A 13,953-nucleotide genomic window follows, 5' to 3' on the forward strand; every position below is an offset into this window, starting at 1 on the left:
CAAAGGACTCGGTTGGGCAACACGGTCTTCCATCTACCACCAACCTATTGAAGCGCAGCTCAGAATAAATATTTATTGCATTTTCCTTTTCCAAATGGGCGGTAATTTAGAATGCATAAGATACTGTATTTACGATAGCACAGCTTTCCCTTTATAACGTAATTTGTAATCAAGTTATGATTTAATTATGTGTATGTGTAATTGTGTGTGATTAGTTAGGTATTTAGTAAATAAATAATTAAACCCAATTTTGTATTGCTGGTTCAACTTGTTAGCCAGGGTTCGTGCAGATAACCAAGAATTTATAACTTTCAGATGAGACTGAATTAAGATGACGATTAATATTGACTGCTATTGATGTAAAATATTACTAGGTCTTTAAGAGTTTATTCGGGGGATAACAGCTCTATAAATATTATTTTGTGGTGGCCGACTCTCTAGTTAATTACATTTACATGATTAGCTCAATCAGGTAATCTTAATTACGGAGAAATTATTTTATAGAATAGCATGTCATATCACTTAATCCGGCATAGCCAAAGACACGACACCCCTCTGCTTCACATGGTAGACCTCAATTTTGAACTGGGACACAGTCTCACCCGGCATCAAACTCGTAGATTATAACCTGGCTTGTTAAATTTTGAAAGAATATCTGGAACGTCGATGCTGAATGCAGGCCAAAGTAGCTCAAATGTTTCTAATTATCACTGATATCCTGCCCATTGTTACTTTTCAGCTTCTGTCTAGCAGTCGGCAAAAATACTTAACTTTTTGTTTATATTGTCTAACAAGACAAGTATGTTGTTTTTGGCTTTTCTGTTTCAAAACTAACCGTTTGGGGGGGGGGAAACCTATCCCCGATACTCAACACTGTGTGCACAGAATGAGACTGAAGTCAGTCAATGTGTGAGGACTCGCAGGTCAATCCCATGCTCGCTGACAAAACACTGCCACCCCCCGACACCTTCCCTCAGCTTCTCCTCAATGAGAGAAAGAATACGCAAATAGCGATAGGAAGGGTTATCTATCCATTTGCTTAATATTCCCTTGAACCAAGTGCCCCTACCCCAGAGGAACTGTCCAATTAGCCTTACATGGAGATACCCCAACCCTACCAGTGGAGCCCAAGGGAACCACACCAGCCCCTAGGGCTCTCCATCTCCCCTGCCTCCCCCTGACCCTTCACCCCAGACAGCCAACTCGCTAATGGGCTTTCTTTCTCTCTTCCCTGGGCCAAACCGGCCCTGGTTCATCTGAGGGCAAGCCACCGCCGCCAAACACAGTGTGTGCCAGTGGAATGACTTCTCCACTCTCTGCAGTGTAGCAGCACATTCGGCACTCACACAGACCTATGCATGCATATTCCAGAAGAAAGAAAATAACAAAGACAACTAAAAAGTTATCCTTCTCTGAGTCATTTGCACACAGCACAGCGCCTGATCAGAAAGAGTATTTTTGTGATGTTGGCCATGCCCCGGGGGTACGACGGAATTATTGTTTTTTGGAATTCCTATTAGTATTAATATATGTTTTCTAATCATTCTCTGTGTTTCTTTGGCTTTTGGAGCACAGGGGAAAAGCTCATTTCTCGACAACGACAGTTAAATTCCCAGCAGCTCCGAGATTAGCCATTATGGAAATAAGCGACCTCAGAGAGAGAAAGCGAGGGAAGGGGAGAGCGATAGGAGGGAAAAAAACTATGCCAGCACAGTGGTACGCGAAGGGTAGAAACTGAGTGAGCAGGTGGTAGGTAACTCAGAGACCGCTCCATTACCATTTCATTTAGCCCTGTGTAATTGATTTTGACACTGCTAGGATTACGTGCGGCACAAACAGCTGTCTCGTCACCATACTGCAGCCGTTCATTTAGGTGGGTGGTTACGGGGAGAAGGAAAGTTACCTACAGTAAGCATATACAGATTCTTCCTATACATATACTTACAATTCTAATCCCCTTAAGGCATGAATTGATTGACACCAGGTATGTAAATAAACTGCTTATCATCATCCTGTGATATCAGTGATGGGACAGCTGCTTGTTAATAACAACCAACCAACAACAGATTAGATACCTTACCTTCTCATTACTGTACCTTTCAATGCCATCTTAGTTGTTAACAGAGCAAAAGCCTATCATGATGCTACTTAGCAAACCTGAGTCAAGGACGAGCCTTGGGTGTTGTACATGGGTACCTACGGGGCTGTGACTAATCTGGGTGGTGACCATGGGTACCTACGGGGCTGTGACTAACCTGGGTGGTGACCATGGGTACCTACAGGGCTGTGACTAATCTGGGTGGTGACCATGGGTACCTACAGGGCTGTGACTAACCTGGGTTGTGTACATGGGTACCTACAGGGCTGTGACTAACCTGGGTTGTGTACATGGGTACCTACGGGGCTGTGACTAACCTGGGTGGTGTACATGGGTACCTACAGGGCTGTGACTAACCTGGGTGGTGTACATGGGTACCTACAGGGCTGTGACTAACCTGGGTGGTGTACATGGGTATCTACGGGGCTGTGACTAACCTGGGTTGTGTACATGGGTACCTACGGGGCTGTGACTAACCTGGGTTGTGTACATGGGTACCTACGGGGCTGTGACTAACCTGGGTTGTGTACATGGGTACCTACAGGGCTGTGACTAACCTGGGTTGTGTACATGGGTACCTACGGGGCTGTGACTAACCTGTGGGGGGGGGGGGGGGGGGGGGACAGACACAGGCACACTCCTCCAGTCTCAGTGCCCTCAGCCTGCACTAGAGGGTTGAGGTGCCGGCTGAAGCGGGGCAGGGGGATGCCCGGGGCGACTGTCAGGAAGGAACATGTTGGCAGGGGCAGGGATGATGAGGGCATTGGTGACCGGACCTGTGAGAGATGTAAGAGTAGTTAGTAAGAGGGAGGGAAGAGAGAGGAGGAAAGAGGGAGGTGAGGAGGGAGAGAAGGAGTGAGGGAGAAAAGTAACCTAGGGTATAGAGTGCTGGGCCTTTAACCAAAAGATTACTAATCACAAAAGGTTACTAGTTTGAATCCCCGAGCTCACAAGATGAAAAATCCGTCACCCTTGAGCAAGGCACCTAACCCTAATTGCTACAGGGTCGCTGTCAATAATAGCTGATCCCTGGCCGTGATCCCTCTCTTCAAGGGTGTCTCAGGGAGTTGGGATAAGCAAAAAACATTTCCATTTCACACCATTTCACACTCAGGGCCCCAGTAATCATCTAAGTGGGGGAGAAGTTGTCTTTATGTATGTCATCATTCCACCCCACCGTGTTCACATTCACACTTAACTGGAGCATGGTCCGAGTTTTACAACTTTGAACAGTGTCATGGGAGAACAACAAAATACGCACCACGGTCGAGAATCACCTTGAGAACCATCTTGTTACAGGAACTGGGGTGACAGAGATTCAACATCCTGTACTTCCTTTTGATGGGTTTGTGCTGTCACACACTTTAGAAAGCAAGCTGCTGTAGTTGTATTTTATGTCCATACAAACAGCAATCCAGCTACATCATGAACTATGACATGAAAGTTGAAGTCTGTCTAAGGAACCTCAGCGGCACTCTGCTGACCTGCACAACTCTCCTGCCTGAAGAGAGGAAAGACAAGTGGAGAGAGGGGAACACGGACTTGAACTAGCAATCTCTACTCGGCCTATAACCCTTTGACCGGCCTTCCTTGCTTATTAATTCATGGGCAACAAAGAGCACTGCTTTTAAAAACGGAAAGAATAACGTTCTGACTAAGCCTACTGCTTTTCAATCTTTTTTTATGATGCCAACACTTACATGAGCTTTAGTGCTCTTCAACTCGCCGGACAATCTTTTATTTACCCATTACTGTCAGTCTTCCACAAGCGGCCTTCAAATCATCCGAATTGCCCATCTGTCCGCCAGGATAAAAACATATTTCCCAGGGTATTGGCGGCTGAAAAGGGGAGGGGGGGGTTCAGCAGGGGGCAACAAGGCATCTTCTACATGCCCCGAATCGAGCTCTATTACACAAGAAACGAATGGAGGGAATCAAAAACTGATGGAGGGTCTGACAGACTTATTCCAACTGATGGTCTTAGCTACATGGTGATGGCTTTTTCACAAGACCAAAAGAGAAAAAGGGATCAGAGATGCAGTACACCAGAATGGACCAGATGCATGATATACCTAGACTGGGTTTATTTATGACAGTCAATCATTCATTATTATCATAGAACACCAAGTAACCTCCCTAAAATGATTGTGCTCTCCTCGACTGTATCCTTATATAATACATGTATCACTAGCCACTTTAACTATGCCACTTTGTTTACATACTCATCTCATATGTATATACTGTACTCGATACCATCTACTGTATCTTGCCTATGCTGCTCTGTACCATCACTCATTCATATATCCTTATGTACATATTCTTTATCCCCTTACACTGTGTACAAGACAGTAGTTTTGGAATTGTTAGTTAGATTACTTGTTGGTTATTACTGCATTGTCGGAACTAGAAGCACAAGCATTTCGCTACCCTCGCATTAACATCTGCTAACCATGTGTACGTGACAAATAAAATTTGATTTGATTTGAAATGCAGAAGCATCATGCTGCACACATTGGTTTTCAGATATACTAATCTAGGAAAAATGATATGGCAGACTTGCTCTCTTGTTGTAACCTTAACAAATGTTTTATAATAGTGTAAAATACATGTGAATTTGATATTGAAGAGAACTTTAAAATCCCAGGTTGAAAAGGAAAAACAACTCTGAGTTTGCTCTGAGTTTCGGTATATACACACACTACAGTGAGTAGTACGGTAGGCTATATCACTCATAGCTATAGATGTGCAATCTACTTGACTGGTCATTGAAGGCATAGATTGTTTTCTTATATTTTGTCCGTTCCAGCTGGCTTGAGGCCTCACGCTAAATCTGGTTCTGGGTTGCCGAGATGAAGTATTTCACCTACGCCTGTTTTCATTAAGTCATTAACATCCATTTTGAGCATCCCCTTTCCTCACTATTTGGTTGACATTAGTCAGCTCTGTATATCACAGTGGAGTACTCTCTACGCTGTAAACACACGTCTATTTTGTTCCTCCGGTTTAGGGTGAGAGAAGACTTATCTAAAAGGTCTGTCAAGGTGAAGCCTAGGCGATGGTTGAACGTGAACAAGTCCTGGGGTGTTGTAGCCCAGGAGTAATCATGCTTGAATGAAAACGGCTGGAACATTGTCAGCCATTCTAACTTTATGAAAACTTTTTGGCAGCATTAAATCCTTCCTCCATCATATCATAATTTCATTCCCCGAGGTTAGAGGGGGAGAAAGAGAAGGAATGAGAGAGAGTCAGATATAGAAAATAAACAAATGGAATCATTCAACTGGGATGTATGAACACAGCATGTTGCATGAAACGTCAGTGCATATTGAAATGTTAATTCACTTCCTGTCTCTTAAGTCCCTAAACACGCGGCCAAAAAAATATCTATTGGAACAAATTGCCTACCATGTGTTGGCGTAGTTGGCTGAGCTTCACTGTTAAGTTATCGCAGTCAAGTAGACAAAGCATTTATGGCCAAATAGCCTAACTCAATAAAAACTAAAGGTTCCCTCAGTGTGCCCATGCGGACTAATTAATTGGATCCCGCATAATTAGCATCATAGACTGAAAAATAAACACCAGTAGAGATGATAAATTATTTATGAGTAGAATATGGAGATTTTGTTGAGGGAGCGTGTACTGTACACAAGCTGACGCTCATAATTCTAATCTTTGGAGGGCAGATAAAACACGGAATGGAAAGCGCTCCAGGATTTATGCTATTCCTTAAGCCCTTTCATAAGTGTAGTTTCTGAATCTCAAGTTCTTCAGGCCTGTCAAAACAATGCCACAATTTATAACAACCCTGACCGGCTCCTTCTGGTTGAAATGGCAATTATGAGTGTGTGTGGAGAAGCAAACAAATATTTGAGGTCCAAACACTTACATAAATGTGTTCAAATTCAACTGAATTGGATGAAAATATGGCATTTTGAGACATATTATGTAATTAGAGTTGTTACACAATATTGATATGATGACAAAACAGTAATCATTGTAGAGATAAGTCACTATTGTTTTATCTCTGTGGTAATCACACTTTATCTACATATCAGACACAAGGTAGGGCACTTACTCAGCACCAGTACTAGAGGGAATCTATACCAATTAAAAAATAAGTACATGTAACATCAGGTGTGACACTTTTCAGAGGAAATGGACCAGGAGACAACTAGACAGATGGCTGTCTGTACCATGCATTTATCAAAGTGACATCAAGGAACAGCGGAAAAGAAAGAGTATATCCGGTTGATACAGGTTAGCGTTTTTTCCTCATGAATCTTGTTCTGGAGGCAGCTCTGCAGTGGTCACTATTTGGCACAGCCACAAAGTCATAACATGTTACATTTTGATTTTAAACCTAACCATACTGCTAACCCTAATGACTAACCCTAAACCTTAAATTAAGACCGAAAAGCACATTTTTGTCATCATTTTTTCAATAGACAATTTTTACTTCGCAGTTGGACTATCTAAGGGGAAATCGCTCCGTTCTGCCTCCAGGACAAGACTCATGACAACAAACGTCAACCTGCTCGGTTGATTGTATTCGGCGACTGCTAGAAGGAGCATCCAACTCAGACTGTCAGTAGTGGATCAGGCCGGGGTCGTCCTCACCTTTTACATTAATTAAACTCCCCACTGATGCCTCGTCCGACTCGGAGGCTTCGATCAAGCTACTCCTAATGTACTGATGCTTATCATGCCGCCATGGTTTAGGGCCAGACGGATATTTCAGATCACCGAGTCTCCTCAGAGAAGATGCATTTATTTCCCCTCAGCTCTTCTGCTGTTTCCTGTGTGCTAACTCCCAACATATCTCATGGCCAATATTCATCAGTCAAAATCATGATCAGTTAGCTGAGGAACAGTAGGAGGAGGCCTAAAAAAAACAGCTTAGGGAATTCTATGTATGTGACAATAAATCTCCAGAGTCTGGGGGGGGGGGTTTACAAGGTGGGTGCGCTCCCTCCCACAGTCCCGTTTAACTGCAGTAATGTACGCGCACACACACACGCTTATGACAATGTGAGTCAGACATTGGCACAGCTCTATATTGTGCTACAGGGCTTGGCTGGTGTAAATTCCAGTATGCCCAATGCCTTCCCATTCAACAGCCATTTTTGCGACTGTGCTGCTGCCATCAATGCTTTGGGTCCCAAGGTGGGTCCCTCTCAGATTGTTAAGCATTACACCTGTTCCACATTACACCTGTTCCACATACTATACCGGAATTCCACATCACAAAGTTTGCATTTCAATACCTTCTCAAAGTAAAGCCATACAGGACTTTGATGCTGTCGCTTGCTTTTCTCTGCCATTTTTCAACTGCTAACGATGACGACATAGTGGTAGAGAGTAGACTGCTAAATAATGTATTCTTCGACTCCTTGCACGTCGACTGCCGGTGTCGACTCCAATTCCTGAGTGTCAAGATTCCGATTCTGCTAGAAATCGACTCCTAAGATTCAGTATTTTTGGAACGGAGGAAAATGATTAGTTGCCATACTTCGTAGAACACAAATACTCACGTTCCATTGCGATCAATTGGGGGACAGAGAGAGGGGAGGGGCACAGTGTAGGGAAGTCGGCCACCAGGCAGACAGAATCAGAACCGTGCACTTGGCATATCTATTGGTAATCAAAGCTGTATTTCGCAATGGAATGGAGTATCTAAAAATGTCTCAGCTTGCGATGTCTCAACCAGTAAAGCAGGGCCCATCATCAATGAAACAGCTAGGAGGCTAGGGGCAGCAGGTAGCCTAGCAGTTAGAGCTTTACATGCTGACAACACCACTTTAGTTACATATTAAATACACATACATGTTATTCAATCATTTCATCCAACCTGCTCGCGCGTCTGTGTACCTAGGTGCTATAGTAGAACTTGGTTCTATTTTTGACACTTGACGGGCTGCAAATCCTGCCTCTCATATCTCCTCATTGGTTTTTAGGAGCATACACCCACGTGGGTGATTGAACGATGAACTGAGGTCCACCCTCCAGTCGATGGTGGGAAGAAGAAGACGAAGAAGACACCCGCATCATTAGCGAACAGAAAGAGCAGGCGAGCCAGCACACAGAAAAAAAACGTGTGGATCGGTCTTGGTAATCTGTATCTCGCAATATCTTGTCTTGCAAATTCAATAGCCTAAAGTTCACCTTCTCATCTCTGGTTTAATTTAAATGACATAACTTTGCCCAGGCCTTTATAGGCTATAGTCTAGTTGGTCTATAATACGGCAAATAATATGATTTGTGATGACTGCAATGTGATTTTCATTTTGTGGGGGGAATTTTTTCTTAACATTAATTATCCCAATTTCATTTTAACGTTCACAACCCTACCACATTGTCATAACACTGAAAACTTACAGTAGGCTGTCATTCATAGCAGTACTTATTTATTCTAACACTTACATTTTCCTCCACCATAAAATGTAACATGCTTACAGTAGTGAAAGCAGGCCTTGGCAACCTCTCTGTCGTCTCAGCTTATCAGCGTGGATACAGGAAGACGAAAGGTGAAAATAGTCACCAGTTTGTCAAAGCATTCATCTTTGCTCCCACTTTAAATCTTTACATCAGCATCTAAATTGACTAAGGGAGGGACGGGAGCTGTAATTCCTCATCAGCGCACCCAGATTGCTGCCAGAGCCATTTCACGCCAGGGGAGGGAGGTTAAAACGAAAAAGAACATGGTGGGTGTTGATTTATCGCTCTCCTGACGTTGGCACAGAGCGAGCACCCTTTAACCGTTAAAACGCTTGGCATACGAAATCCCCTCTCAAAGGAGAGTTTTGCTTAGGAAGTGCACAGCTATCTACACTCTGCAACTCCGCCTTGCATTTCACTCTGAAAGCGGAGACCCATAACTATTCAGTTAAATGTGTTTGTTTGACTCAGCCCGCTACCCTCGTCTTTGGCCTGTCACTTTGAGGAGCTGCATTCAGACATCTCTCCTGGGGGTCCTGAAATGTAATTCCATTGGCTAACCTCAAAGGTCAATCTCAGAGGCTGCATTACCAATTTGCTGATTGACAAACCACTTGGAGTACATAAGAATTTGCTTCTATTAATGATTGAAGAGGCATCGAGTCACTGATAGACAGCAATATTGACAAAAAGTCAATGTAATCAAAATCAGTGTCCTCATTTGCATAGTGTAGCAAAAATACATCACTGAGCATAATTAATAAGGTACTGACCTGCAAAGTCAAGGGCAAGGGATACAACATTAAAGCTGCAATATGTAACTGTTTGGGTAGAACCATCCAAATTCACATATACATTTTAGTTATAGATCAGTCATTCACATTGAAAGTAGGTCTAAGAAGTGGTAGATCTGTTCAATGTGCACTATTTCTATGCTTCCCGTGCTTAAGTTTATTTTTTGCATCTTTTATTTTAGGCTTTGTACAGCAGCTTCAAACAGCTGAAAATACAATATTTATGGAAAATATTTTTCACAGCAGTTTAAATGCTACAATGATTGTCTACACTATACTTGCTTGTTTTATCTCAAACTGAAATTAGGTGAAATATTAGAATTTTAGCAACCAGGAAATGGCAGGGCGATTTTTATATAGTGCAATCATGACTAGGCCAAGAGAAAGCTTGGATATCCTCTTGATAGTCTGTTTCGTTTGTTGAATAATTTATTTTGATTGAACATAAGATTGAGCGAGAGGGAGTGAGGTTAAATGGCCAGAGTCTATATCCATCATAAGGAATTGTGACATGGTTGATGTAATTCTCTTGACCGTAGCCAGAACCACATTTTCTCTGACAGACTTAATTATATTAAAATCCTTTAACACACACTTCATTAAAAGGTAAAAAGTGAAAACACCTGCATGATACAATGAGACAGGAAACAAAACTACTTTCTAAACTAAATTTCCGGTGGGTCTCCTTGTCCACTCTTATGTGAGATTCAGCAGTCAATATTTCTGCTGGATCATTATTTACCTTGTCACCATGTTCAGCAGGAAAGAAGATTAATCTACAAGCTACGAGAGAATGAATATTGTATTACCAGAAGTCACTGGACAGGCTCAGCCTTCTGCTGTACAAGCTTTAACATTTGATGTGGTGCGCTAAATTGCCATGCTTATTGAGCATGAAATCACAGATCCAACTCAAGTATTTTTTAAACTGCGGTTCTACTTTCATGTTTGGAAGGATCACAGCTTTATGTCCCAATTTTTGTTTGTCTTTCAGCCAACAAGGGAATTGAGTAATGCATTTCCATCATGGGAAATCTCAATTGGGGCAGCTGTGAGCGAGAGAGAAAGAGAGAGAGTGGAGGGAGAGAGGGGGCGAGGGAGAGAAAGATGGGGTGAGAGAGAGAGAGGGGGCGAGACAGAGAGGGGGAGAGAAAGAGGGGGGGCGAGAGAGACAGGAGAGCAAGAAGGGGAGAGGAGAGGAAGTGAGAAAAAGAGGGGGGAAAGGAGAGAGCGACGGGGGGAGAAAAAAAGGGGGAAAGGAGAGAGCGACGGGGGGAGAAAAAGAGGAGGAGAGGAGAGGGGGTGAAGAAAAGAGGGGGAGGGGAGAGAGGGGGGTGAGGGAAAGAGTGAAAGAGAGGGGCGAGAAAGAGGGGCAAGAGAGCTAGAGAGAGCGAGCGCGTGCGAGAGAGGCAAGGGGGAGGGAGTGGGTGAGAGTGATGTGAGAGAAAGTGAGACCGAGCGAGAGGGAGAAAGAGGGGGAGAGAAAGAGGGTGGAAAGAAAGAGAGGGGGAGAGAAAGAGGTGAATGAGAGCAAGGGGGGAGAGAGGGGGGGAGAAGGGGAGAGAAAAGCTAGAGGAGAGAGGGCGAGAGGAGAGAGAAAAGCAAGAGAGGGGGAGAGGGACAGAGAGAGGGTGGAAGAGGGACAGAGAAAGAGGGGAGAGAGTAGGTGAGGGGGGAGAAGGGGAGAGAAAGAGGGGAAAGAGAGCAAGGGGGAGAGCGAGCGGGAGAAGGGGAGAGAATTGAGGGAGAGGGGGCGAGGGAGAGGGGGAGGGAGAGAAAGAGGGAGCAAGAGAGAGGGGGAGAGAAAGAGGAGAGAAAGGGGGAGGAGAGAGAAAGGAGAGAGAGACGAGAGAGAGAGAGAGGGATAGAGGGGAGAGAAGGCAAGAGAGAAGGCAAGTGAAATAGGAAATAGAGGAGAGGAGGGGAAGAAAGAGGGGGAGAAATGAGAGAGGGGAGAAAAAGAGAGGGGAGAAGAGGGACAGAGAAAGGGGAGAGAGAATAGGCGAGGTGGGAGAGAAAGTGAGAGGGGGAGAGAGAAAGAGAGAGGGGAAAGAGAGCAAGAGGGAGAGAGTGAGGGGGAGAGCAGGAGAGAGGGGGGAGAGAGAGAGATCAAGAGGGTGAGAGAGATCGAGAGGGGGAGAGAGATCGATAGAAATAGAGGAGCACGAGAGAGGGGAGAGGGCGAGGGGGAGAGCGGGATAGAGAGGGGAGAGAAAGAGGGCTAGTGAAATAGGATATTGGGGAGAGGAAAGAGAGAGGGTGGAGATGGAAAGAAAGAGGGGGGGAAAGAGAGAGGGAGAGCGAGAAGGGGAGAGAAATCGAGAGAGAGAGAGGGATGGAGAGAGAAAGAGAGGGGAGAGGAGAGAGAAAGGAAAGAAAGAAAGGGGCGAGAGAGAGGGGCGAGAGAGAGGGGCGCGCAAGGAGGGGAGACGAGACAGAGGGTGAGAAATAGAAAAGGGGGAGGGGGAGAGAGCGGTTTGAGCGAGAGAGAGGGGCGAGAGAGGAGGGAGGGAGAGAGTGATGTGAGAGAAAGCGAGAGCGATCGAGGGGGAGAACGCTCGTGAGAGCGGGATAGAGAGAGAGAGGGAGGGGGGGAAGGGAGGGAGGGGGGGGAAAGAAAAGCGTGAGGAGAGAGGGTGAGAAGGACAGAGAGAGAAAGGGGGAGAGGGGGAGAGAGGAGAGAGAAAAAGGGGAGAGAGCGTAGGCGAGGGGGAGAGAAAGAGAGGGGGAGAGCAGGAGAGAGGAAGAGAGGAGTGCGAGAGAGGAGAAGGCAAGAGAGGGGAGAGGGTGAGAGAGAGCGAGGGGGAGAGAGCGGGATAAAGAGGGGAGAGAAAGAGAGGGCTAGACAAATAGGAAATTGGGGAGAGGAGAGAAAAAGGGGGGAGAGGGAAGAGAGAGGGGAGAAAGAGGGGGGGAGAGAGAGGGAAGGAAGGAGAAAGGGGGAGAGTGAGCGGGTGAAGGGGAGAGAGAGGGAGGGGGAGAGAGCGAGAGGGAGAGAACAAGGGGGGAGAGAGGGAGAGAGAGCGAGAAAGAGTGAGAGAGCGGGATAGAGAAAAAGGCAAAAGAGAACGCAAGTGAAATAGGAAATAGAGGCGAGAGAGTAGGAGAAGAAAGAGGGGGAGAGATGAGAGAAAGAGGGGGAGAGTGAGCGGGTGAAGGGGAGAGAGAGGGAGGGGGAGAGAGCGAGAGGGAGAGAGAAAGGGGGGAGAGAGAGGGAGAGAGAGCGAGAAAGAGTGAGAGAGCGGGATAGAGAGGGGAGAGAAAAAGGCAAAAGAGAACGCAAGTGAAATAGGAAATAGAGGCGAGAGAGTAGGAGAAGAAAGAGGGGGAGAGATGAGAGAAAGAGGGGGAAAGAGAGAGGGTGAAAGAAAGAGTGGGGAAGAGGGAACGAGAGAGGGGAAGAGGGAACGAGAAAGAGGGGAGAGAAAGTAGGCAAGGGGGAGAGAGAGTAGGTGAGAATGGGGAGAGAAAAAGTGAGAGGGGAAAGAGCGAGGGGGAGAGGGCGAGCGGGAGAGAGGGGGAGAGGGCGAGCAGGAGAGAGATCGAGAGGGGGAGAGGGAGATCGAGAGGGGGAGAGAGATCGAAAGAAGGCAAGAGAAATAGAGGAGGGCATGAGAGAGACAGCGAGGGGGAGAGAGCAAGTGGAGAGAGCGGAATAGAGGGGAGAGAAAGAGAGGGCAAGTGAAATAGGAAATTGGAGAGGGAAAGAGGGGAGAGAGAGAGGGCGCGAGGGAGCGCAAGAGGGCGAGTGAAAGGGCGCGAGAGGGAGCGTGAAAGGGAGCAAGAGGGGCTGAGGGGGCGAGAGAGAGAGGGCAAGAGAAATAGAGGAGAGGGGGAGAGATAGAAAGAGTGCAAGATAAATGGGGAAGAGAGAGTGGAAAAACATACTCACCTGTACATTAATATGGGAATGGGCCAATCAAAGCAACAGGTTGCTGTTCATTTATTCATCAGCACATAAATACAATCCCCAAAGTCTAACAAACTAGATCATGAATAATGCGGATTAGTGGAGGGAGGGAAACACTAGGGCAATATTGTGCCTGATAAGTATGGCGATAAACCTGGGTAAACAGGAAGCAGAAGTGCTCTCCTCCTGCCTTAATCCCTGTCCATCGGTATTATATTAACAGACAACCAGAGGACTGTTAGTTATTTATGCACAGCCACCGCAGCACTCGCGGTATTCAGAGGATTTCATAGCGTTCCCAATCAACGGGTTTTCAATGTGGTTCCAGGGAGATGTGTGCAAATTCGTGCAATTTGCTCTTTATGCGTGTAGAAGCCACTGCAACAATCCAAGGAGGTAGAGAGAGGAAAAGGAGGTGAGTTAGCATACATACCTGTATTTCACCACATCCAAGAATTGGGCCCTGTTTAAAATGTAGTTTGTGTATGGGGTAACTGAGGAGAGTATATTTATTCCTTGTTGTAGTAATAAAGGGCTGGCTAATTATCTCCCACTCAATTACAGATATCGATCCCTGGGACTTGGCTCCCACTCTTGGAATTACACTAATGGTCCGGGTCCCTCCAACATACACTCTGAAATTCTACCAGCTGCCAAGCAGGATCACGTAGCAGGGGTGCAGAGATGTGTGGGAGGGGAGCACTAGACAAGCTCTG

The 13,953-nt window shown here is 45.6% G+C and overlaps 1 protein-coding gene across 1 annotated transcript in view; it reads right to left on the bottom strand.

Annotated features, from left to right (window-relative positions):
• Positions 1-2,729: 2,729 nt before the first annotated feature.
• Positions 2,730-13,953, bottom strand: part of LOC110531543 (WD repeat-containing protein 18-like) — a 76,396-nt gene continuing 65,172 nt past the window's right edge. Inside the window, exon 3 of the mRNA XM_036953031.1 lies at positions 2,730-2,874. Within this exon, the coding sequence (XP_036808926.1) occupies positions 2,756-2,874 (119 nt within the window). The 3' untranslated portion in view covers positions 2,730-2,755. The remainder of the gene's footprint in view (positions 2,875-13,953) is intronic.

This window comes from Oncorhynchus mykiss, chromosome 1 (genome assembly GCF_013265735.2).
Source record: "Oncorhynchus mykiss isolate Arlee chromosome 1, USDA_OmykA_1.1, whole genome shotgun sequence".
NCBI lineage: Eukaryota > Metazoa > Chordata > Actinopteri > Salmoniformes > Salmonidae > Oncorhynchus > Oncorhynchus mykiss.